General features: G+C 38.8%; 1 protein-coding gene across 3 annotated transcripts in view; it reads right to left on the minus strand.

Annotated features, from left to right (window-relative positions):
* Arhgap32 (Rho GTPase activating protein 32) overlaps nucleotides 1–23,737 on the minus strand; it is a 230,826-nt gene that overhangs the window by 85,660 nt on the left and 121,429 nt on the right. For all 3 annotated transcript variants that reach the window (XM_075966426.1, XM_075966423.1, XM_075966424.1), the window contains one exon: nucleotides 14,729–14,815. In XM_075966426.1, coding sequence (XP_075822541.1) covers nucleotides 14,729–14,815 — 87 coding nt within the window. The remainder of the gene's footprint in view (nucleotides 1–14,728; nucleotides 14,816–23,737) is intronic.

Genomic DNA, 23,737 nt, shown 5'->3' on the forward strand with positions numbered 1-23,737 from the left:
AAGGAATTAACAAATACCTCACCAAAAAGATTAATATAAGAAATAATAAATAAGCATGTGAGAAATTGCCTAATATCCTATATTATTATAGGACTGAAAATTCAAAAAAGGCCTTTATAGGGATGGTCCCAATCCAAAGTTCTAGCAATACTGAACACAGGCAAAGCACAGAGCAGCAGGGATGCTCATTCACCACTGTGAAGAATACAAAATGGATCAGTCAATTTGGAAGAAATTCGGCATTTTCACAAAAAACTACATATACTCTTACCATGCAACCCAGCTTCAGACCTTGAGTTCACACACATATAAACTGAAAATTAGTGTCATATAAATTCCATCAAGGGGATGTTCACAGTAACTTTACTTATAGATATCCAAACCTGCAAGCATCCAAAAGGGCCTTCAGCTGTGAACGCACAAAAAGTGGTGCAGGCACCTGAAGGAACAGTATTTAGAGCTAAGCAGAAATGAACACTCAGCCACAAAAGATATAGAGGAAGCTCCCCAGACACACATGAAATGACAATATTTAATCAATATATGCAAATTCCTTCCAATTATCTTTATGGGATTCAATGAATCATAACTTCTTTACATTAAAAAAATTGTTTTTGTGTATGGGTATTTTGCCTGCATAAATGTCAAGTGCACCACCTGAGTGTCTGGTAGGTACTATGGAAACAGAAGGGAGCATCAAATTCATCTGTAATTGAAGTTACAGATGAGTCAGTAGGTAGTGAGTACTGGAAACTCAACCCGGGTGCTCTGAAAGGCAACCCATGCTGTTAACCCTCTCCAGGCCCAAATCATAACATAATTTTAAACACTAAGCCATATACTGTGTGAAAAAATATTTCCATAAGATATACACCAGTTTTTAGTTACCAAAATACTTACATTTGCATTTTTGAGAATAAATGCAAATTGTTAATGTGTCAAATATAAAGACACATATCTCCTTTAACATGGAAAAATTTTAAAGGCTTATTAGCAAGTGAAAACATGTAAAAAAGAACCAATTCTGACATTCTCATTCCAGGGATGGTAAACTATGGAAACAATGCAAAAGTAATGTTTGTGAAGGGTTTGTGGAAGGAAGGTAATTACATATGATTTTGGGATGGTATTAGTATTTTTTTTTTACAATACTAGAATGATGGATGTCATTAAATTTTCAGCCAAGTCCATGCTATGTTGGGCCCAAAGAGTATGGGCCAGTGTAGACTGTGGGCTTCAAGTGACAATGATAACTCTCTATAGATTCATCAGCTCTTAAGTGCACGACTGTGGACATATGTTTGACTGTCTCTTAAAAATTTCCTGTGTAAACAAAAGATGGCTCTCCTGCACAGTTTCATTTATGAAATCAGAGCAATATGAAAATCTCCTAATGTGTTCAAATTTACTGGACAAAATTTTTCAACTAAAGGAGCTATGTGATGAGCAGTCATGAAACAAGAAAGTCAAACTAAGACTTTGTTTTTCAATATTCTTAATCTGAGAAGTATAAATAAAACATTCTGAGAAGTATAAATAAAATGATAGCTAGAATACTTTATTTTAAAAATGTTATAAAGGAACAATGCAAAATCCTTCATTGTACTTATAATTTTAATTTTCTACCAATTTTTATTTTAATTATCACTAACACATAATTATTATCATTCAATAATATCAAAAATTAGTAAGTCTAGCAAGTCTGGAAAAAAAGGAAGTATTTGCTATCCTTCCTGAAAACAATCATTGCCCATGTTTTTGTAATTATTTTGTTTGAGAAAAGTTAATCTGAAAAATGACAGTTGCTTTATAATTTATATTATAAAGTTCAGTAAAAAAAAAAAAAAAGAAAGAAACACAACCCAAATCTTAGGCTGGACGATGCTCAATACAGAATGTGACACAACTGCTCAGTACCTGTGAGCAACAGTTTACTCCTCTGTGAAGTGGGTAAGAACATCGCCATCTTCCATAACTGCACAAAGTTTAAACTGCCTACAGCTTTGCTCACACACAGATGTTCTCCAAATGTTAATAGTCTATCCACTGTGGTAGTAACAGCGTTTGCTAATGAGAGGAGATAGGTAATACAAGGAACGCTTTTCTGCCGTGGAATGTCAAGCATGGGAACACCAGAGTGCAGGAGATATTTTTGAGACAGGAAGCCTTCCCTTGAAACCAGCTGTCTGCTCCACTACCATGACAAAAAGGAATCCTGAGATTATTGCAATGTTTCTATTTTATCTTCTGAAAAGATAAACTAATGAATCTAGATGAATTGTAGTTATAGTGAAAGAACAGTTAGGATCTTTTAATAAGTATTGTTGTCTTTGGGGCTGGAGAGATGGCTCAGCAGTTAGAGTGCTTACTGTTCCTCCACATGACTGGGATTTGGTTCCCATCATCTACATCACAGTTGTGAACTGCCTGTAACTCAGGTTTCAGGAGATACCATATACTCTGACCTTTGTGTGAATGTGTGTGCATGTTTACACATAAATCATGTCGGCACACACACATACACATTAAAAAAAATTAGAAAAGAGTTGTTAGTATCATCTACTCTAAAACAATAGGATAAAATAGTACTTATTAAATAATAATACTCTTCTACCAAGAAAACTATATTTTGAAAGAAGTCAAAAAGGAATTTTCAGCTGACACGTTAGAATAAATATGTTTAAATTTGTAACTTTAAACGGAAACTGAGAAACCATCACACTAACTTCCAAAGTGTCTGGACAAGTTTGCACTCCCACCAGCAATGGAGGAGAGTTTCCCTTGCTCTGAATTCTCTGTAGCATTAACAGTCACTTGTGTTTTTGATCTTAGCCACTCTGACAGGTGTAAGATGGAATCTCGAGATCTTTTTGATTTGCATTTCCCTGATGGCCATTTGAGATTCTTCTGTTGAGAATTCTGTTTAGATCTGTACCTCATTTTTCAAATTGGATTATTTGGTTTGTTGATATCTATTTTCTTGAATTCTTTATATATTTTGGAAATTAGTCCTCTGTCAGTTGGTGAAGCATTTTCCCAATTCTGTAGGCTGCTGTTTTGTCCTTGACGGTGTCCTCAGTCTTACAGAAACTTTTCAATTTCATGAGGTTTCATTTATTTTCAATTTTTGGTGCCTGTGCTACTGGTTTTCTTTTCATGAAGTTTTCTCCCGTTCCAAGGAATTCAAGATAATTTTCCACTTTCTCTTCTATCAGGTCCAGTGTAACTGGATTTATGTTGAGGTCTTTGATCCACTTGGACTTGAGTTTTACACAGGGTGAGAGATACGGCCACTTTGGAAATCAGTGTGGTGGCTTCTCCGAAAAGTAGGAATCAATCTACCATAAAACCCAGCGATACCACTCTCAGGCAGATACCCAAAGGGTGGTCAACCATACCACAGGACATTTGCTCAACTATATTCAAAGTAGTTTTATTTTTAATAGTCAGAACTTGGAAACAACCTCGAAGTTCCTCAACTGAGGAAAGGGTAAAGAAAATGTGGTACATTACACAATGGAGCAGTGTTAAAAACAAGGTTTTAACAAGTTGTTAAAAACAAGGACCCCAGGAAATTTGAAGGGAAATGGATGGAACTAGATGAGTGAAGTAACTCAGACTGGGAAAGATAAACATGATATGTACTCACTCATAAGTGATTATTAGCTGTAAAATAAAGGCTAACTATGCTATAATCCATAGACCCCGAGAGACTAGGTAACATGGAGGATTCATGGGGGAACTTCTGGATCTCCCTGGAAAGGGAAATAGAAGAGATTTTGCGAGTAAACCAAGGACGGGTGGGTGGGAATGGGAACATGGGCAGTCAGGTTGTGGGTCGAGGGGGATAGTACTGAGATTACTGGAAAGGGTCAGGGGCATATTTCAGGGTCAGATAAAAACCTGGCACAAGGAATCTTCCAGGAATTTACAAGGATGATCCCAACTAAGACTCCTGGCAATAAAGGGTATGTAACCTGAACTGGCCATCTCCTGTAACCAGATTGGTGCCTAGCCCAGTTGTCATCAGAGAGGCTTCATCCAGCAACTGATAGAAACAGATGCAGAGCGTCACAGCCACACAATAGGCAGAGTTCAGGGAATCCTGTAGAAAGGCGAAGAAAGGACTGTAGGAGCCAGAGGAGTCTAGGACACCACAAGAAGACTCACAGAATCAACTAAGCTGGGCTCATATGGGCTCAAAGAGACTGAATCTACAACCAGGGTGCCTGCAAGGGACCTAGGCACTCTGCATATATTTAAGAGTTGTGTAGACCTCCTAATAGTGGGAGTAGGGGCTGTCTCTGACTCTTTTTTACTGGCTTTTGGGACCCTACTTCTCTTAGTGAGTTGCCTTGCCCAGTCTTAACACTTGTGGAGGTACTTAGTCTTCCTGCAACTTGATATGACATGTTTTGCTGACACTCATGGGAGACCTGCCCTTTCCTGAACAGAAACCAAGGGGGAGTGGACTGGGGAGTGGGAACAGAGTGGGAAGGGAGACTGCGGTGGAGGGGGAAGCGCAGTCAGGATATAAATTAAATAAATAAATATATTTATTTTTTTTAAAAACTAGTTCTGATTTGCTAAAGAATGTAACAGTAGGGATGGAGAGATGGCTCAGTGGTTAAGAGCATTGCCTGATTTTCCAAATGTCCTGAGTTCAATTCCCAGCAACCACATGGTGGCTTACAACCATCTGTAATGAGGTCTGGTGCCCTCTTCTGGCCTGCAGGCATACATGTAGACAAAATATTGTATACATAATAAATACATATTTTTAAAAAAGAATGTAACAGTGAAAAAATACTTTTAACACTAAATACCATTGATATAATGCTCATAAATGCTTCACCCCATGAATGGAACTGTCTATAATTGATATCTGTGCTTACTGAATTTTAAAACTTACTCAATTTTCAACACAGAAGACAGAAAGTTTTCTTCATATTTTCTGTATATTTCTAAATTTCCCAGGATTCTTACTCATTCCACAAATTTTTAAATAAACTTTTTTTTCTTTAAAAACGGAAGAAATATACACAGAAAAAAAAGGAACATTATTTTCAGAAGATATTCCACCTACAGCAATAAATAAGACACAAAGAAAACAATACTTTTCTTCTGGAGTAGCTGATGTGCTTGCTCACAAAGGATAGGACAGAATGAAGAGAGCAGAATGGAAATATCAGAGGCACAAATTAATTAAGAGAACTTTAGATGATGTTAATAAGAGGAAATGAGGACTGGGAGGATCAATGACCTCTAGGATCAAAATATCTGGAAGTACTTTTCCTATGGTTATTTCTCGGCAGACTTACATTGAAGAGACAAGATTAAAGTCATTTTAAACTCAGGACCCATTTTGTGAAAATCTAACCTAACAGGCACCCCATCCCGTGTACCTGGAAATTCCGAGAAAAGCCACAAATGCCCCAAAAACTGCCTGGCTGCCTAGAAACCTGAGAACAGCCAATCAGAAGTTAAACAAACAAGTTTTTACAACTACCAGGTGTTTCTGTGGAAAGTTACAAAAATCACCTCTTGACTTAGAGCCAACTGAAATATAAGCACAATCCCCACCCAATCTGGTAATGCCAAGGCATGTAACTCCCTGCTTGCAGTTTTCCTTTTAAAGATCCCTTGCACTGTGAGCTATGGGCCTTCCTCCCTCATCCACTGGGTTGGTGTGTAGGATAAAGTCCCTGCTTGAAAGCTTGTAAAAATAAAGAAATTTTGTGTGAGTGCATCTGTAAGTTGGCTCTATGGTGGTCTTGTTGGGGGTCTCACAACTCAGGCATAATATTTGGGGGCTCGTCTGGGATTCCTGGATCCTGTGCAATCCCTGGACCCCTGACACCAAAGGTTTCAGACAGACCAGTGAGTTCCCATTTGTATCTGTCAATTACCTGTCTTTCTCGTCATTTACTTTCAGTTTGCCTTTTACATCTCTGACTGATTTTGAGACATGGAATCCTCCAAAAATCCAGTTTTTCTGAAACAGCCCAGGTAACCTAGGTGGATGTGCTTGAAGGTTCTGGTTGCAAGGATCTGGGAGACACCCCAAGTCCTGACAGGAGTGGGGGAACAGGCAACTCTGCCAGGGGACAGAGTGCCCCCCCAAAGTACATGGTCTTTGGTGTTTTAGAGCCCCTGAACTCCAGAAGAAGGGAATCCAGGGCTCATAGAGACCATAGACCTCTGACTTTGTTTTCAAGGTATTTTCCTCTCATTGGGCCCTTGTGTGTGTGTTGTTCTTTGTATCTCTGTTTTATTTAGACAATTGACCTGACGCTGACTGCTAACATGGGACTGCTAACTCTTCTCCCTTAGAGCTTTGCCCTGCACACTGGGGTGATGTCAAGGCAACTACATATAACAACAACATAGAAATCAGAAAAGAAAAATTTAATATCTTTTGTAGCTTAGAGTGGCCCTCTTTCAATGTTGGATGGCCAACAGAGGGATCCTTTAATGCCGGCCTTATAGGTGCAGTAGAGAACATCATTTACCAATCGAGGACTGGCCACCCAGATCAGATTCTCTATATAGTCACCTGGCAGTGACTGATAGAAAACCCTCCACCATGGGTTAAAACATTTTTCTGCCTCAACAGGTTAAGGTTCTGGCTGCTGGGGAAAAAACCCAGAGGCCTTGCCTCTGCCCAAATCCTAAAAGGGGAGATCGAATGAGGAGGATATCTTTCCTCAACCCTATACACCTCCCCTGGGGGCCCCCCCGAGCTTGATAATAACAATGCTGTGGGAGCTCCTCTAGAGAATCAGGCAGCAGGTAGAAGCCCAGCAGAGGCTACCTGCAGCAAGCAGAGAAGTACTCTCCAACCTCAGGGCCATGTGGTTCAACCACTGAGGTCAACTGGGCTGCCGAATGAGGATGGAAACCAACAGTATCATTACCACTAGTGCTCTGTACAACTGGTGTTTGCAAAATGCCCCCTTCTTTGAGAATCCCTGTGACCTCACTAATTACTTAGAAACTGTCCTCTTTACTCACCAACCTACTTGGGACAATAATCAGCAACTATTGCAGGTCCTTTTTACCACTGAAGAAAGAAAAGGATCATCATAGAAGCCTGCAAAGTTGTCCCCAGACCCACTGGGGAGAATACTGCAGATTCAGTCTTTATAGATGCAGAGTTCCCCACTGTCTGGCCAGAATGGGGATCATAACTCAGTAGAAGGTAAGAAGAGACTCAAAGTCTGTATCACCAGGCTCTATTGGTGGATCTCAAGGCAGATTCCAGGCAGCTGACCGATATGAGTAAGGTTTATGATGTGAGACAGGGACCTGAGGAGAGTCCCGCAGCCTTCCTGGAACACTTGCAGGAGGCCTTCAGGCACTATACTCCCTAAGACCCAGAGACACAAGAGACAGAAATATCCTTGATCTTGGCTTTTATAAACCAAGCAGCTCCAGATATAAAGAAAAAGTTCCAAAAACTAGATAGACCATGGGAAAAAATATCAGAGATTTAATGATGGTGGCAAAGAGAGTTTTTAGTACTAGGAAATGTGCAGAGGAAAAAGAATACAAAAAAAAAAAAGACAAGAAAAGAGCCTTGCTCACATGTTAGAGGCTCAGCAGGAATGCCACCACTGGAAACTGGCCAAGATTTTGGCCCCATCAAGAGAGAGAGATGGCCCACGTCAGGGAATATGACAAGCAGCTTCTGGCAATAGAGAAGGCAGAAACAAGGATCAGAAAAACCTGAGACTAGGGAGGAATCAATGTGTATACAGCAAGGAGGAAGGACACTAGGAAAAAGAATGTCCAAAGAAGCAGCAAAAGACCAAAGTCCTGCAGTTAGATGTGGACGGTGATTAGGGGAGTTGGGGTTTGGACCCCCCTCCCAGAACCCAGGATAACCCTAAAGGTGGAGGGGAAGAAAATTGACTTTCTGATAGACACTAGAGCAGAAAACTCAGTGTTCTTAAAACCAGAGGGGCCTATATCTAATAAAAAGATCTGGGTACAGGGAGCCACCAGAACCAAACCCTATTCATGGACTACCCAAAGAATGGTGGACTTAGGAACGGGATGGGTAACCTATTCTTTCCTGGTGATACTGGAATGCCCATATCCCCTTCTGGGCCGAGACTTGCTCACAAAGATGAAAGCACAAATACATTTCTCTAGTGACAGGGCTAAGCTACTCCACCATAATGAGGGGCTGGTCCAAGACTTTGCCTTGACTGAGGAACATATGCTCCAACAGAAACCTGTGAAGCCTGATCTCTCCATGCAGAACTGGCTTCAAAAGTTTCCCTTAGCATGGGCAGAGACAGGAGCCATGGGATTGGCATCCCACCGGCCCCTGGTCTATGTGGAGATCAAGCCAGGGGCAGATCCTGTAAAAGTCCACCAATATTCCATGCCCCTCAAAGCAAGGAGGAGAATCACTCCACATGTAAGGCGACTGCTGGAACTTGGAGTCTTGAGAGCCATTCAGTGGACCTGGAACACTCCCATGCTGCCGGTAAAAAAAGCCTCATTCCAATGATTACCGGCCAGGGCAGAACCTGAAAGAGGTAAACAAGAGGGAAGCAGATATCCATCCCACAGTGCCAAACCCTGACATCTTGCTCAGAAAGCTGACCTCTGACTGGCGGAGGTACATGGTCCTGGACTTAAAGGATGCATTCTTCAGTCTGCCGCTAGTCCCCCAGTAGTCAGCCCTAAATAGTCAGCCTTTGAATGGCAAGAACCAGAGATCAGAATTAGTGGCCAATTAACTGGGACCAGGCTGCCACAAGGACTGAAAAACAGGCCCTACAGGAGGACTCGGGAGAGTATTGAGCCCAAAACCCAGACATAAGCCTGTTACAGTATGTCGATAACCTGTTGATTGCTGCTACCAACCAGGAAATGTGTCTGAAAAGGTCGGAGAATCTATTGCAGGCCCTTGGAAGCCTCTGCAAAAAAGGCCCAGATCTGCAAACAACAGGTAATGTACCTGGGGGATGAGCTCAAAGGAAGCCAGAGATGGCTCTCAGACACCCACAGGGAAACAGTACTGAAGATTCCCACCCCTGCTTCATTAAGCAGGTAAGGGAATTCCTGGGTACTGCCAGGTTCTGCCACCTCTGGATTTCAGGGTTTGCTGAACTAGCCAAGCCCCTATACCAGGTCACTAAGGGAGAACAAGATTTTACTTGAACAGAGGACAGACAGAAGACATTTGACACCCTCAAGCAGAGGTTTCCAGAAGCCCTGGCACTACAGCTGCCAGATGTGACCAAGCCCTTCTAGCTGATTGTGGAATAGAAATTCTGTTAAGGGAATAGCTAAAGGCATGCTTAAGCAGACCCTTAGGCCATAGAAAAGGCTGGTAGCTTTACCTGACCAAGAAACCGCCCCATTGCCATGGGCTGGCCCCCTTGCCTTCTAACTTAACAGGCACACCCCATCCTTTATACCTGGAAATTCTAAGAAAAGCCACGAATGCCCACAAAACTGCCTGGCTGCCTAGAGACCTGAGAACAGCCAATCAGAAGTTAAACAAACAAGTTTTTACAATTATCAGGTGTTTCTGTGGAAAGTTACAAAAATTGCCTCTTCACTTAGAGCCAACTACACTGTGAGCTATGAGCCTTCCTCCCTCATCCACTGCATTGGTGTGTAGAATGAAGTCCCTGCTTGCTAGCTTGTAAGAATAAAGAAACCTTCTGTGACTGCATCAGAAAGTCAGTTTGTGGTGGTCTCAATGGGTATCTCGCAACTCAGGCATTAACAACACCTTATCGGACAATTAGATATGTTTGACTGGTATCTGTTGTCTGTTGTACTTGCTTTGGGTCTACGGTAGACCATGTAAATATTTTTGTATCATGAAAGCAACACTCTTACACACAGTTGGCCTGGGATCTCTTGAGAGTTCTAGAATTTAATGTATGTACATACATACGTGTGTGTGTGTGTGTGTGTGTACGTGTGTGAGCATGTGTGTGCACACACACATGTAGATGAGAAAATATGCCTGTTTTTGTGCAACAAAACTTTTCCTGGGGAGACACAGCACATATCTACTCACCCTAGCCCAAGCTACTATGACAGACTAAAGTACAGATACCACCAAAGCCCAGGTTACTGAACTGGGTGTGGGCTTACTTACAGGAGAAGAAATGACTCAGAATAATTCTGACCCTGTATTACCACCTGCATTACCAAGGCCCACCCCAGCATGGGTAACAATTCACAAAGCTGGAAATCTGGAGCACACTTCACAGTCTACAGGCAGATTAATAGGTTGGAGGTGGTCCATTTCCAGACGCATTGGTGTGTCTATACCTCCTCCAGACAGCCAATCTGGTCTCAGAGTCTCTACAGCTTTGCTCTTCTGAGAGGTTTTTGTGTCGTCCTCTAGCTTAGCTCTGAATAATCTGAGACAGGCTCTAGCTTTTATTGTTCACACTCAGTCAGGGACAGGCCCAGTGAATCTGGTCAGTTTCAGGGACTTCTTGAAGCTATTTTGAGTTATTAATCTTCCTGTTTAAAGAGATTCTCTGTAGGAAAAATGTTTCAATCTCATAAGAAAAAAATAACCTGTTACACAACACCTGCCCCCTAATGTCGTGGCAAGAAACTAGACTAACAGTCATTTAAGTGAATTTCTGAAATTTATTAACATTTGGGATATGTTTACAGTACAAATCACACCAGAAAACGATAAAGACGTTGCCAAACAAACCAGCCAACCAGCGTATACTTGGGTTCAAATCTTGGTACCTCTTTGATTTTATTACATTGTGGAAGGGTACTAACAGTCAAGTCTTGGTTGCATTACGTACAAGACAGAAACCTAACCATCTATCTCATGGTGCTGAGAATGAAACTACATAATATATGTCTAATGGCTACAGGCACATAGTTCATCAAGAAATGTCAAATGAACTTTGATTCATTCTGTACAGAAGACACAGTTTACTAGTCATTTTTTTTTTTTGATTTTTCAAGACAGGGTTTCTCCATAGCTTTTTTTGGTTCCTGTCCTGGAACTAGCTCTTCTAGACCAGGCTGGCCTCGAACTCACAGAGATCCGCCTGCCTCTGCCTCCCGAGTGCTGGGATTAAAGGCATGCGCCACCACCGCCCGGCTCAGACTCGTAATTTTAAAAGAAATAAAAACTGCAAAGAGCAGACAAAAATATATTTAAAAGAAGATAATACCCAAGAAATTAGTGTTACGACTTACAGAAAAGGAAAAGACTTGTCAACGTATTTTACCTTTGAAGCTAATAAAACAAGATAGCATGTAAGATGACAGGTCAAAAATTTTAGAAAAATAAAAAGAACTTGGGGGCTGGAGAGATGGCTCTGTGATTAGCACTGGCTACTCTTACAAAGGATCTGGGTTCAGATTCCAGTTTCCATATGACAGCAAGCAACCAGTTCCAGAGATCCAATGTCCTCTTCTGACCTCCAAGGCACCAGACATGCCTGTGATTCACATATACACATGCAGGCAAAATAACTCACACACATATAAAATTACTTTAGGAAGAACTTTAAGTACATATCGTTAAAATGTAGAAGTTAGCAGAGGTATAAAATGCATGAACAGCTCTTGAAACAAATTACATCAGTGTGAGTCTTTGTTTCATTCCTGTCACTGTGGTAAAATACTCTTAACAAAAAGCAATTTAGGGCAGAAAGGTCTTATTGTAGCTCAAAATCCCAGGTTACAGTCCATCATATCAAGGACATCAAGGTAGCAGGCACAGCCACAGTGAAGAGTAGTGAGAGAATGAATGCATGATGCCTATTATTTAACTTAACTTTCCCACTTTCACACAGCCTAGGATCCAAAGGAAGGGAACAGTGCTGTCTACAAAGGCCTGGATCTTTCCTACATCAATTAACCTAATCAAAACAATTCCCAACAGACACACCCACAAGGCAACCTGCTCTAGACAATCCCTCACTGAGACTCTCTCACCAGGTGACTCTAGGCTGTGTCAGGTAGACAATTAAAACTAACCATTGCAGTGTGAAATGGTGATCTTACCTTGCTAGAGACTAACTAATTTTTCAGTCTACTCTGGAATGAATATTGCAAGGAAGTAGAGGGGAAGATGGCAGTCAGAAAGCTGAACTCTTTCACAGCTCCTGCTGCTAAGACTACACATAACTTAGGACAGCTACTTTATTACTGTGAGCCTCAGTTTCCTTGTTTGCAAAATTAAAGGGTTCAGTAGTGAGGCTATCAATTATTTTTTAAATTCTCATTTAATATAGCTTATGGCTGGCATCTGTGGTGAGACTATTAAACTAAGCATTGATGCTTCAGTAATTATATATAGTGAGGCAGAGAAGAGACGAATGGCATCATTATCAAGTAGTAAATTATCACTCTGGCATAATAAATACTATTAGCAACTGTTCCTAAATGTTTTAAGCAGTTTGACAGGACATTTACAATGAGGAAACTATTTAACATTTAGGTCAGCAATACATGGAAGTGCAATCATGTAACAATTATGCATTTAAAGAGTGGTTGATCAGAAGAAGAGATGCTTAGATGTATTAGGCTGCAGGGGAACAGAAAATTTGATTCCAGATATACCAATCATATTTTATAAATAAAGAACACATGATTCTCTTCATATATTAGTAGCACTGATTTATTAGAAAAGCATCTAATATTTGCATTTAAGAAACCAACCTAGCATTTCTCTTAATATGGTCAAACCTCAAACTAGCAAGGACCTGAGATTTTTCTGATTTTGTGTTTTCTTTCCTTCTCTTTTACCAGGTCTCATCAATCACCCGATGCTAGTCATTCACTCTGTCTCACCAGCAAAAACACAAGTCCTTGTTGACTTACACAAATCACCAAGATTAAATAGGGTCTGTATATGCAAATGTTCATGTCTTGCCTGTTATCAATACCTTGAAATAAGAAAGTACTTCTCTAACCAAAAATATTTTATGAATCGTTACATGGAATTTAGAACTTCGTCATTTCTCTAAGAAACTGTGGTGACATTCAACAAAGCACATCTAAATTACATACAAGCTGAATTCTATTTCCAATACTATGTTTCAACACCTAAAAATAAAAGTACTTAATTAAAAAAATTATTCAAATCCAGAACTAAGAATTTACATATTCCTTATATAAGCAACAGAATTTTCTAGATTTAATAAATTTTAACAAGAATACAATCACAACCCTAGTCACTGAGCCGCTGCCGAGGACTCAGCTGCCTCCCCCTCGAGCCCCCTTGCTTCCCCGACGCCCCCCCACCTCCACTCTTTCGACCCCTTTACTGATGCAAGTAAGGGTAATGACCTGCTTCCTGCTGGCACTGAGGATTATATCCATATAAGAATTCAATAGAGAAACGGCAGGAAGACCCTGTCCAAGGGATAGCTGATCATTACGATAAAAAAAAACTAGTGAAGGCGTTTAAGAAGAAATTTGTGCAATGGTACTGTAATTGAGCACCCAGAATATGGACAAGTAATTCAGCTACAGGGTGACCAGCGCAAAAACATATGCCACTTCCTAATAGAGATTGGACTGGCTAAGGACGATCAGCTGAAGGTTCAAGGGTTTTAAGTGCTTGTGACTCTGAAGCTTAAGTGAGGATTTCCTTGCAATAAGGAGAATTTCCCTCCTGTCCCTTGTCACAAGTTTAAAAACCTTACAGCTTGTAAAATTTAACCATTTGGTCCGCTTTTAACTTGAACTAGTGTAACTCCTTCATGCAATAAACTGAAAAGAGCCAAAAAAAAAAAACCCACAGTCACTGTGTTTTTAAAAATACAGAAATTCTGTATCTTATTTTCTCCCCAGAACTAAAAATTACATGTCAAATAAAATCTTCCTCCCAACATTTGTTTTCCAATAACCAATTCATTAATAGGCAGAAGGCTCTTTGAATGTAGTACAAGTGAATCTGAAATATGCTTATGCTCCATGTTTACTAGATAAAGAAATTTCTGATTTCAAATGGCATATTTTAAATCTCATTATGAGCACGCCATGATGAATACCCTCATGTTCCAATATGAGCAGTCAAGAAGCAGCAGCTAAAAAGCATGCACACATCTTATTACAACTAAGCGCAGTAGTTCCCAACCTTCCTAATGGTGTGACCCTTTAAAAAGTTCCTCATACTTGGTGATCCCCAACCATAAAATTATTTCATTGCTACTTCATAACTGTAATTTTGCTACTGTTATGAACTGTAAATATCTGATATGTAGGGTATGTGATATGAGATCCCCCCAGGATGAAAACCACTGCTATATAGTAACTTGAGGAAGAGAAAAATGGTCTCTTCTCTCATGACATCTGATTAAAAACTGGTTTAATTTCTCAATAAATTTTGTGTTTCTTTTGTAAGAAATACTTTTACTTAAGATCTTAGATGAAAACTGATCCTGCTGAACTGACAGCTTCAGCCCTAGCATTTAGAAGTGCTGATGTGAAAAGCTACGAAGCACAGTGCTCACTATTACTCAGTACTTCAAAGTGCCAGAAACCTCCACATTGCTAAGAAGGAACACAACTGAAACCTTGATGGTGTAGTGTATGACACTTGTTTTTAAAAAGATACTAATGTGTTTTCTTGTAATAGTTACTCACAGCTCAATTACATTTCAATAGAAGCATCTTTTTGCAGAATGTAAGTCTTTAAGCAATGTGAGAAATACACTGTATTAATAATCACTCTAGGTAGAGGATGCATCCTCAGAATTACCTGGCAGGCAATCTGCACGAGGTAGACCAGCTCTTTAGATTCACAGCCATTTTTCATGATTTCATTCTGCTCTTCTGAGAGTGAAAGCTGTGTCACAGAAGAAAAGGAACAAGGAAGTCATGATTCACAAATAAGGATAAACTAGGCATATAGTAATACCTGGACCCTCACATCAAGTTTATGTAAGATGTGTCTTCTAGAAGTCTATAGCTTAAAGTGTAGGTAAAAGAAAAATTCAGAATTTCAAAAAGTACATTTTCATGAATTTGCTTCATTCTTTTTTTTATCTAACTAGCACAATTGCACAGAAGCATAAGCAAGTTACCATAACATAATCAGGTCATCATTCCCTCTATTTGTTTATTATGCACAAAAGCATTAAACTGTAAACTTAGAGATGCCATCACAAGTTTTAAAAATAGCCCAGACTATTGTACGGTAAACGAACTGGCTGCCCATAAAATGGTTTAACCTATAGCTATGTATAATTTCAAACTTGCCATTTGGGTCGGAACATTGGCTTTTATTTTATTTTTACTTGAATTAAGCTGACAGCATATATAAAGTTTAGGGTCTCATATGAAAAATAGATTATGGCTTCTATTAAAAGAAAACAGAAAATCGGCAACATGGGGCTGATTTGTGAGCAGGAGCAACAGCTGAGACCAAATTGTCTTTAGATGAAGTGTATATCCAAAACAGTCTGCTACAGATCTGACTACTCGCTCTATGCCATCTAGGCTAAGGATCGCCATCCATTGTGCTGCTAGCTTTGCTATTTTTCCTGTACTCTATTTGCTTTACAGATTCATGTGGTACACCTGACTCCAATTTGGAAGTGAAATTATGACTATCCCCTAAAGTAGGACTCTGTGTTCAAAACTAACAGTAAGTGATCATGTAATAGTACTCTACCTACTTAGTGAAAGGACCTAACACTTATTCTCAAGTCACATGGCACTCAAGAAATCCTTCACAAATGTCACATGTCATTGTAGTTAATGCTGTAAACTATGCTCTGCTTAAAAAACTACATTCTCCATGTGAACAATGTCACAGGAAGTTTTTTATTAAAAATTTTCAGATATTAAGAAATTCGCATGGTTAACAATGAATAACCTAGTTTCATGGCACAAATGCAGTTTTAAAATTTTAAAGACTTAAAAATGAAAAGAAGCCTAAATAAATTCCTGAAAGAGACAAGACTTTTGCTAAGGCAGGAGACAACAAAAGCCTGGATGCCTGGTAAGTTCCAGAGAATCAAGACTCTTCCTCCAACAGGACAAGGAGAAGTCAGCCAAACCCTGGGAGACTGTAGACTAAAGTGACAAACTGTAATTACAGCAGCAGAATTGACTGATGTCCAGCCATCAGCTGCTTCCCAAGTCTGAACCAAGACACATTAAAGACTAAGGAAAAGCAGCAGCTGGGAACTGGCCTATGCAGAGCAGGGAGCCTCTTTAAGCAAGGACCCTACAGCCTTGAAGTACAGTATTGAAAAGACAAAAGGGGCTCAGAAACATCCCTCTAAGACCACCATGACACTCAACAGCTAAGACTGAAATGGCCCAGAAAAAGCTGAAAAGACGGCCTAGTCTGTTAGAGAGTAAAATGCAGCTAGTTCTCAGGGCCTGGGACGTAGAGAGCTTACTGAGTTACAAAAGTCAGGAAAGCTGTGGTGGCAGAGGGGAGGAGAAAAGAGCTGTGAAGGCAGACACAGAGAGCAGAGGCTACACACAGAGAACTAGGGTGGTAAAGACCAGAGACTGCACCTATCCAGTCCTCACATTTCTCCAAAAAGTAACCTCTAGTCTAGATTATATCTGCAAATAGTTAAAGGAATTAATTAAAACTGCTGCCAAGAACAAGACTTCTATCTGTGGTGGCGAAATTTGGTTATTACTTTAACTGCATCTGGAATCAACTAAAGTCAAGTTTCTGTTTCCCCGTGTGGGATTTTCTTGACCAGACTGTCAGAAGCAGAAAGGTACTCATGAAATGTGGGCAGCACCTTCCAGTGGCAACCCAGATACAGGGACAGGAGAAAGGTAACTCTGCTTTTTTTGCCTGCTTACCCCCACTGTTGTTGACAAATTCACCTACCCTAAAGCTACAGCATTCCTTCTCCAATAACAGAACTGACTTCTTTGGAATTCCAATGTAGACCGAAGACCAGCAACTCTCCAGGAATCCTCCAAGCCCTTAGCTCCAGACTGAGACAGCTGAGGCATCCACCCACATGGGATGAACCAGGTTCTTGGCTTCTCCAGTGTGAGACTGCCACTACTGGACAACCCAGACCAATCCTGTAAGCCAATCCAATAAATGACCCTTTAATCTGTATGTATATTCCTTCTATCAGCGGTGTTCCTTTTGAGAACACACTAATATATGAAAAAGAAGAAAGGAAGGAGCAAGGGAAGTAAGTTATCAGCAAAACTGCCCTGAAAAAGACCTCATGGCAGACACACAGACAAACAACTGCATTCATGACACTCAGAGAAAGAGCAGATGTGGAGAGTCAAATAAAAAAAAAAAACACTCTATAAATGAAATAAAACATTGATAATATGTGTTAAACTAAAAAGAAAACAAAATCAAACTGCATAGCTAAAAAAGTATAACTGAAAAGGAAAATTTATTCGAAAGAGCCAAAGGCAGATCAGAGCAGACAGAAGAAGAGTCAGTGAACCAGAAAACAGAACACTGAAAATGATCGAATTAGAGGGATAAAGAAGAATAAGACTAAAGTACTGAAGAAAAGCAACAGACCCTAGTGGAGCACAGGAAACCATCAAATGTACGCATTGCTGTGTATGGAGTCCAAAAAATAACAAAACAAAACAAAAAACAGGAAAAGAGAAAAAGAGGGCAATGGAATTTCAGGAAACAAATATAAAAACTTCCCCAATTTGATGAATGACATGAATATCAAGATACACAATGAACCTATACAAACTTAAAGATGTCCACATGCAATACCAGACAAATGTCCTAAGACAAACATCTTAAAAGCATCCAGAAAGACCCCATTGGGCTACAGACAAGGAGTTCTCAAGAGGTCATCAACCATCCTCATCAGAACCTTTGGGTACCAGAAGTCAGAACACCCAAATGGCCACTCAAGGACAGTTCTGGGAGGAATCAGACATAACACATCCCGAGACACTCTTTATCCACACACATATATATAACTGTATCTAGTTCTGAAGGACCAGGAAGAAGCTGATTCATTATGTCATCTTTTTTAAGATTTTCCTTTTTTCTCATGTGGTTCTTCTCACCCTGTAGAAAAGTCAATTTAGAACAGAACACTGTGGAAATCAGTATGGAGGTTCCTCAAGAAACTTAAAATAGAGCTAACTGCCACATGATCTAATTATACCAACCTTGTGTAAATGCCTAAAGAACTCTAAATCAAAACACAACAAAAATGTGCACATCCATATTTATAGCTTTACTATTTACAATAGCCAGTAAATGAAACCAGTCTAGATGCCTATTGATAAATGAGGAAAGTATGGCACATATATGCAGTGGAATTTATACAGCCACTAAAAAATAAATAAACAAAAGCTAAAATCATGACATTTGCAGAAAATGGAAACTTGAAATCTTTTTTTTGAAACTTGAAATCTTTAGGTGAAATAAACCAATCTCAGAAAAGTGAATATTCTGTTTTATCTCTTGTTTTATTTCATACACACAACCCAATTTAAACTTATCCATGTACAAGTATACATGTATTTGTGTGTATGTATGTATGTATGTATGTATGTATGCTTGCTTGTGTGTATGTTTGCCATGAAACCAAGAATCACGTAAGGGAGGAAAGAGATATTAATGGAGATGAGAAACAGAAAGTGTAATGGCATACGGGTAGCAGTAAATATAGCAACAATTGCAGAAAGAAGAGAATCAGCTGTAGGGAAGGAGGGAGGAGGAAGAGGACTAGGAGAGGGAAACAAACAGAAATAAAGTATAATGGTACAGATGGATGATGACCACAAATAATTTAAAAAGAACACCCCAAATTGTTATGTTTGTTGACACAGAAAAGTTGAGGTGTATGCTGTTTTTAGATTTTGTCCTAAAGGTAATATTCAAGGCTGTCATACAGAGTAAAACAAAAGAATAGCAAACACTAACACAAAACATGGGAGAGTAAGAATATCAATAAAGGTAAAAGCATGCACAATTACATAGGCCAGTATATCTTTAATAATGGGTTATGGTTTCACTTGTGTACATGATTTAAGAAACTCATCCTTTAAAAAAATTGGTGTAAACAAAAGCTTAAAAAACCAAGTTATTGGGTTGAAAATACAATTTAGTAAAAAAACAAAAACAAAAAAAACAAAAACAAACAAACAAACAAAAACAACCAAAGGCTCAGAATTCCACACTAGGACCAGAAAAGTAAACAAGGCAAAAGTAATAACTAAAAATGTTACATTAAAAGTGAGTAATCTTTTAACTTTGGCTAAAAATTCCATATTTTGTTTCCTGTGTTACTTAAGAGACTAATGCATTTAAAAGAATTATTAGTCAATATGTGTGGCAAAAAAATTATACTTTTAGTTCTGTGACAGGAACAACAAAAATGGAGCTGCTATAGGAACAGCTTTAGGCACTATTGACACTGATATAAATATAAAACACCAATGAAATAAGAATGATATAAATGGGGCTGGAGAGATGGCTCAGTGGTTAAGAGCAATGCCTGCTCTTCCAAAGGTCCTGAGTTCAATTCCCAGCAACCACATGGTGGCTCACAACCATCTGTAATGAGGTCTGGTGCCCTCTTCTGGCCTGCAGACATACACACAGACAGAATATTGTATATATAACAATTAAATAAATACTTTTAAAAAACTCAGAAAAAAAGAATGATATAAATGGAAAGGTATTTTATGCTTATATATTAGACAATTTAATATTATAAAGTTCTTAACACTAACTCCTCAGAGCAATATACAAAGTCAACACAATGACATAAGAAGCAAATAAGTAACACACATTTTAAGGCAAAAAAAATATAAAAATTTTCATCAAGCCAACCATGGCAGTGCCTTTAATCCCAGCAGTCTGAATTTGAGTCCAGACTGGTATACATAGAAAGTTCCAGGCCAACAAGGGATACAACGGTGAGGCCTTGCCTCAAAACAAAACAAAAATGTGGCTTTTTTTCTTCCTTTCCTACAACATAATTTTGGAAATGAAGAGATAATTCAGTCATTAAGAACATTTGCTTCTCTTCTAGTAGACCTGAGTTCAGTTCCCCAGCACTCATGTCAGGTAGCTCACAAGCTCCTCTAACTATAGCTCCAGAGGATCCAGTGCCTCTTGTCTCTGTAGGTACCTGACTCAGATGCACATATCTAGAAACACACACACATACACAAACACCCTTTTTAAAAAAAAACAATACAAACTAAGTGTATGTAATCCATAATATTTATCAATGTCAACAGTATGTAGAAACAGGGCTACAACTCATCATTGGCAAAAGCAAAAATAAACTCATTTACAATGAACAAAAACACCTAGAGACAGCTCCCTAAGTAAATACACAAATGGCCAGTAAGCAAATGAAATGATAATCAACACAACTAATCATCAGAAAAATTTATACTACAATTGTAACATCTGAAAATCTAAATTACAAATGAGATAGCATTCCATATCTACTAAGATGGCAATTATCCAAAACAAAACAAATGATAATATGAATACAGGAAAATTGGAACTCTTGTGCAATAGTAGGAATATAAAAAAGGGTTGGCTCCTGTGAAAGCAGTAAGGTGATCCTTGAAGAAAAACAATTAGTACAGAACTCAGCAATTCCGTTCTGTGTATATATTTCCCCAAATAAAGGCAAGCTTTCAACAACAACAACAACAAAACAAACAAACAGCTAGAGGCCATATAAGCATAAATCTGGAGGTGAACGGATAAGCAGAACATAGCTTATACTTATACAAAAGATATTATCCAGCCTGAGGAAGTATGAAATCTCTGACACACCAGTATAATAAAGTGAACCTGAAGGGCAATCATAAAATAAACCAGTTTTTAAAGATAATAACAGAACATATGGGAATTCCAAAAAAATTGAAACTTTAAGGATCTCTAAGGAAATGAAAAATTATTGCCAGATATTGATAGCAAACTAGTCACTGTGAATTTAAAAGCAAGACAATATGGAGTTTATAAACAAAAATGAAGATACTTAGTGGTACAGTTTAGATTTCAGAGAGATAACCGGAGATATAAAGTAGATACTGAGAGGGTCGAAAAATGTGGCAGAGATGTTTGATTTAAAAAAAAAAAAAAAAAACTTCCAAAATTCATTAAAGATATAAACCTCAAATACTAAATCAAATGGATTTAGTAAGTTCCAAATATGATAAATAAACCCATTCTAGGCATATCATATGCATGCCTATAATTATCAAGGCAAAGAAAAAAAGAGCCTTTCAATCTTTAAAGAAGAAATATGTATTATTAAATGTATAAAATAAATGGCAGCTAAATTTTCACCTGAAACAAGCGAGGGAAAAAGCCAAAGAAAAAGGTCTTTTAAAAAGTGAAGGAAGATTTTTGTGTGTGTCCCAAGATGTGATCTATTATAGAGGAGCTTCAAGCTCTGCTGAACAGAATGTGTATTCATGAATCTGAAGGCGTGCACGGGGTTGGGGGGGTGATGTGGGAGCATTTGGAAAGAGGAAAGGGAAGGGGGAAATGATATGATTACACATAAACTCAAAAAGTTAAAAAATTATTTTAAAAAGTGATAAATAAAAAATCGTTAATATAGTCCAGGAAAATAACCTTCAAAAATGTAAGTAATACAAATATACTTACAAATTACAAAACCTGGGGGATCTGTTTCCAAGAGACCAGTTCAACGAGGAAAGCTAAAATAAATTCTTTGTTCTAAAGTGAAATATTTCCATATAAAAATTAAGAACTGCAGGAGGGAGGTAAGAAAACTAGAAACAGCAAACATCTAAGAAAATACAGAACATCTAACTTATGAACAGGAACAGATGGAGCAGATTAAGAATATCTTCAAGCTCTAAAATAAATTTACCAAGATTTTATTCATACCTAAATACCGTGCAAAAACATGAGTCAAAATGAAGCGGGTTTTTTTTTGAACAATAAAAAAAAATTCCCATCAATAAAGCCTGGCTGAAAGAGTTTTAACAATGCATTCTTGAGAAAAAGAAAAGCAAGCCTGGGAGAATAAAGCATGTCAGAAAGCAGAAATGCTGAGGAAGCCATCGACACTACTTTACACTTGCTAACAAATTCTACCTGTATGGAAATAAGAATGACGACCTGTGGGAGACAAAAGAATGGAATGGCTGTCCTGGACAGCCCAGAGTATGGAAGATAAGAAACAGGAATTTGATTTAAAAAAAAAAACCTACTAAATATGGAGCTGCACGATAGAAGAAGGCCAGATACTAATACATCTTTTTACTTTAGTTAGGTGCTCAAGTTAAATTTTTAAAAATGTATTTTCTAAGCCAGAAGAAAAGGAATATAATTTATTTATTCATTTTTGTTGAGCTGTACATTTTTCTCTGCTCCCCTCCCTTCCTCTTCCTTCCCCTTCAACCCTCTCCCAAGGTCCCCACGCTTCCAATTTACTCAGGAGATCTTGTCTTTTTCTACTTTCCATGTAGATTAGATTTATGTATGTCTCTCTTAGAATCCTCATTGTTGTCTAGACTCTCTGGGATTGTGATTTGTGGGCTGGTTTTCTTTGCTTTATGTTTAAAAAAAAAACACTTGTGAGTGAGTACATGTGATAATTGTCTTTCTGAGTCTGGGTTACCTCACTCAAAATGATGTTTTCTAGCTTCATCTATTTGCTTGCAAAATTCAAGATGTCCTTATTTCTGCTGTGTAGTACTCCACTGTGTAAATGTACCATATTTTCCTTATCTATTCTTTGGTCGAAGGGCATTTAGGTTGTTTCCAGGTTCTGGCTATGACAAAGCTGCTATGAACATAGCTGAGATCATGTCCTTGTGGTACAATTGAGCATCCCTTGGATATATACCCAAAAGTGGTATTACTGGGTCTTGAGGAAGGCTGTTTCCTAATTTTCTGAGAAATCACCAAACTGACATCCAAAGGGGTTGTACCAGCTTGCATTCCCACCAGCAATGCAGAAGTGTTCTCTTTTCCCCACAACCTGTCAAGCATAAGTTGTCATCAGTGTTTTTGATCTTGGCCATTCTTACAGGTGTAAGATGGAATCTCAGAGTTGTTTTGATTTGCATTTCTCTGATGACTAAGGATGCTGGACATTTCCTTAAGTGTCTTTCAGCCATTTTAGATTCCTCTGTTGAGAGTTCTCTGTTTAGGTTGTTTTAAAGTTTAAAAAAAAAGTAGGAAATAAAGACTAATAAATAAAATCATTCATCCCGAAAAGAACTAGGAAGAAAACGGTGAAAAGAAATTGTATTTATGAAAAACTGCCAGTATGTAGGACCAAACAGTAAAAACAGAAACTAACAAATAGGCTGTGCAAGGTGGTGAGGGAAGAAGGCAGTGACTAGCCCTACCCAGCTGGGAGGACTATGAACCAAAAAATGACCAGCTTGGCAAGATATCCCTAGTTACAATACTGTACTCACACGTTGGCAGAAATCAATACATCTTCTAATTGGATTGAAACCCTGCTCAACAGGAGAGAAATCACGCCTGGTACTGGAAACCAACCTCCAGGTGCCAGTGAGGTCATGGATCCTGGAGGAGGACCTGCAACTTACCCTTTACTTGTGCAGTACAATTCCTAACTGCAGTCTAAGTACTTAGCCTTATGCCCAGAGACATGGGATTAGAATCCAAAGAGAATGCAGGTTTAAGACAATGATATATTTCTATGTCTTCAGCTTTCTAAGTCCAAGTAAGGAGTTAATGGTGTTTAGCAAAAGCATCTTCAAAATGTGTGTTTCCCCTTCCCTAGCAGGCACTTTATCTATTGCA

This window comes from Microtus pennsylvanicus, chromosome 3 (assembly GCF_037038515.1).
Source record: "Microtus pennsylvanicus isolate mMicPen1 chromosome 3, mMicPen1.hap1, whole genome shotgun sequence".
NCBI lineage: Eukaryota > Metazoa > Chordata > Mammalia > Rodentia > Cricetidae > Microtus > Microtus pennsylvanicus.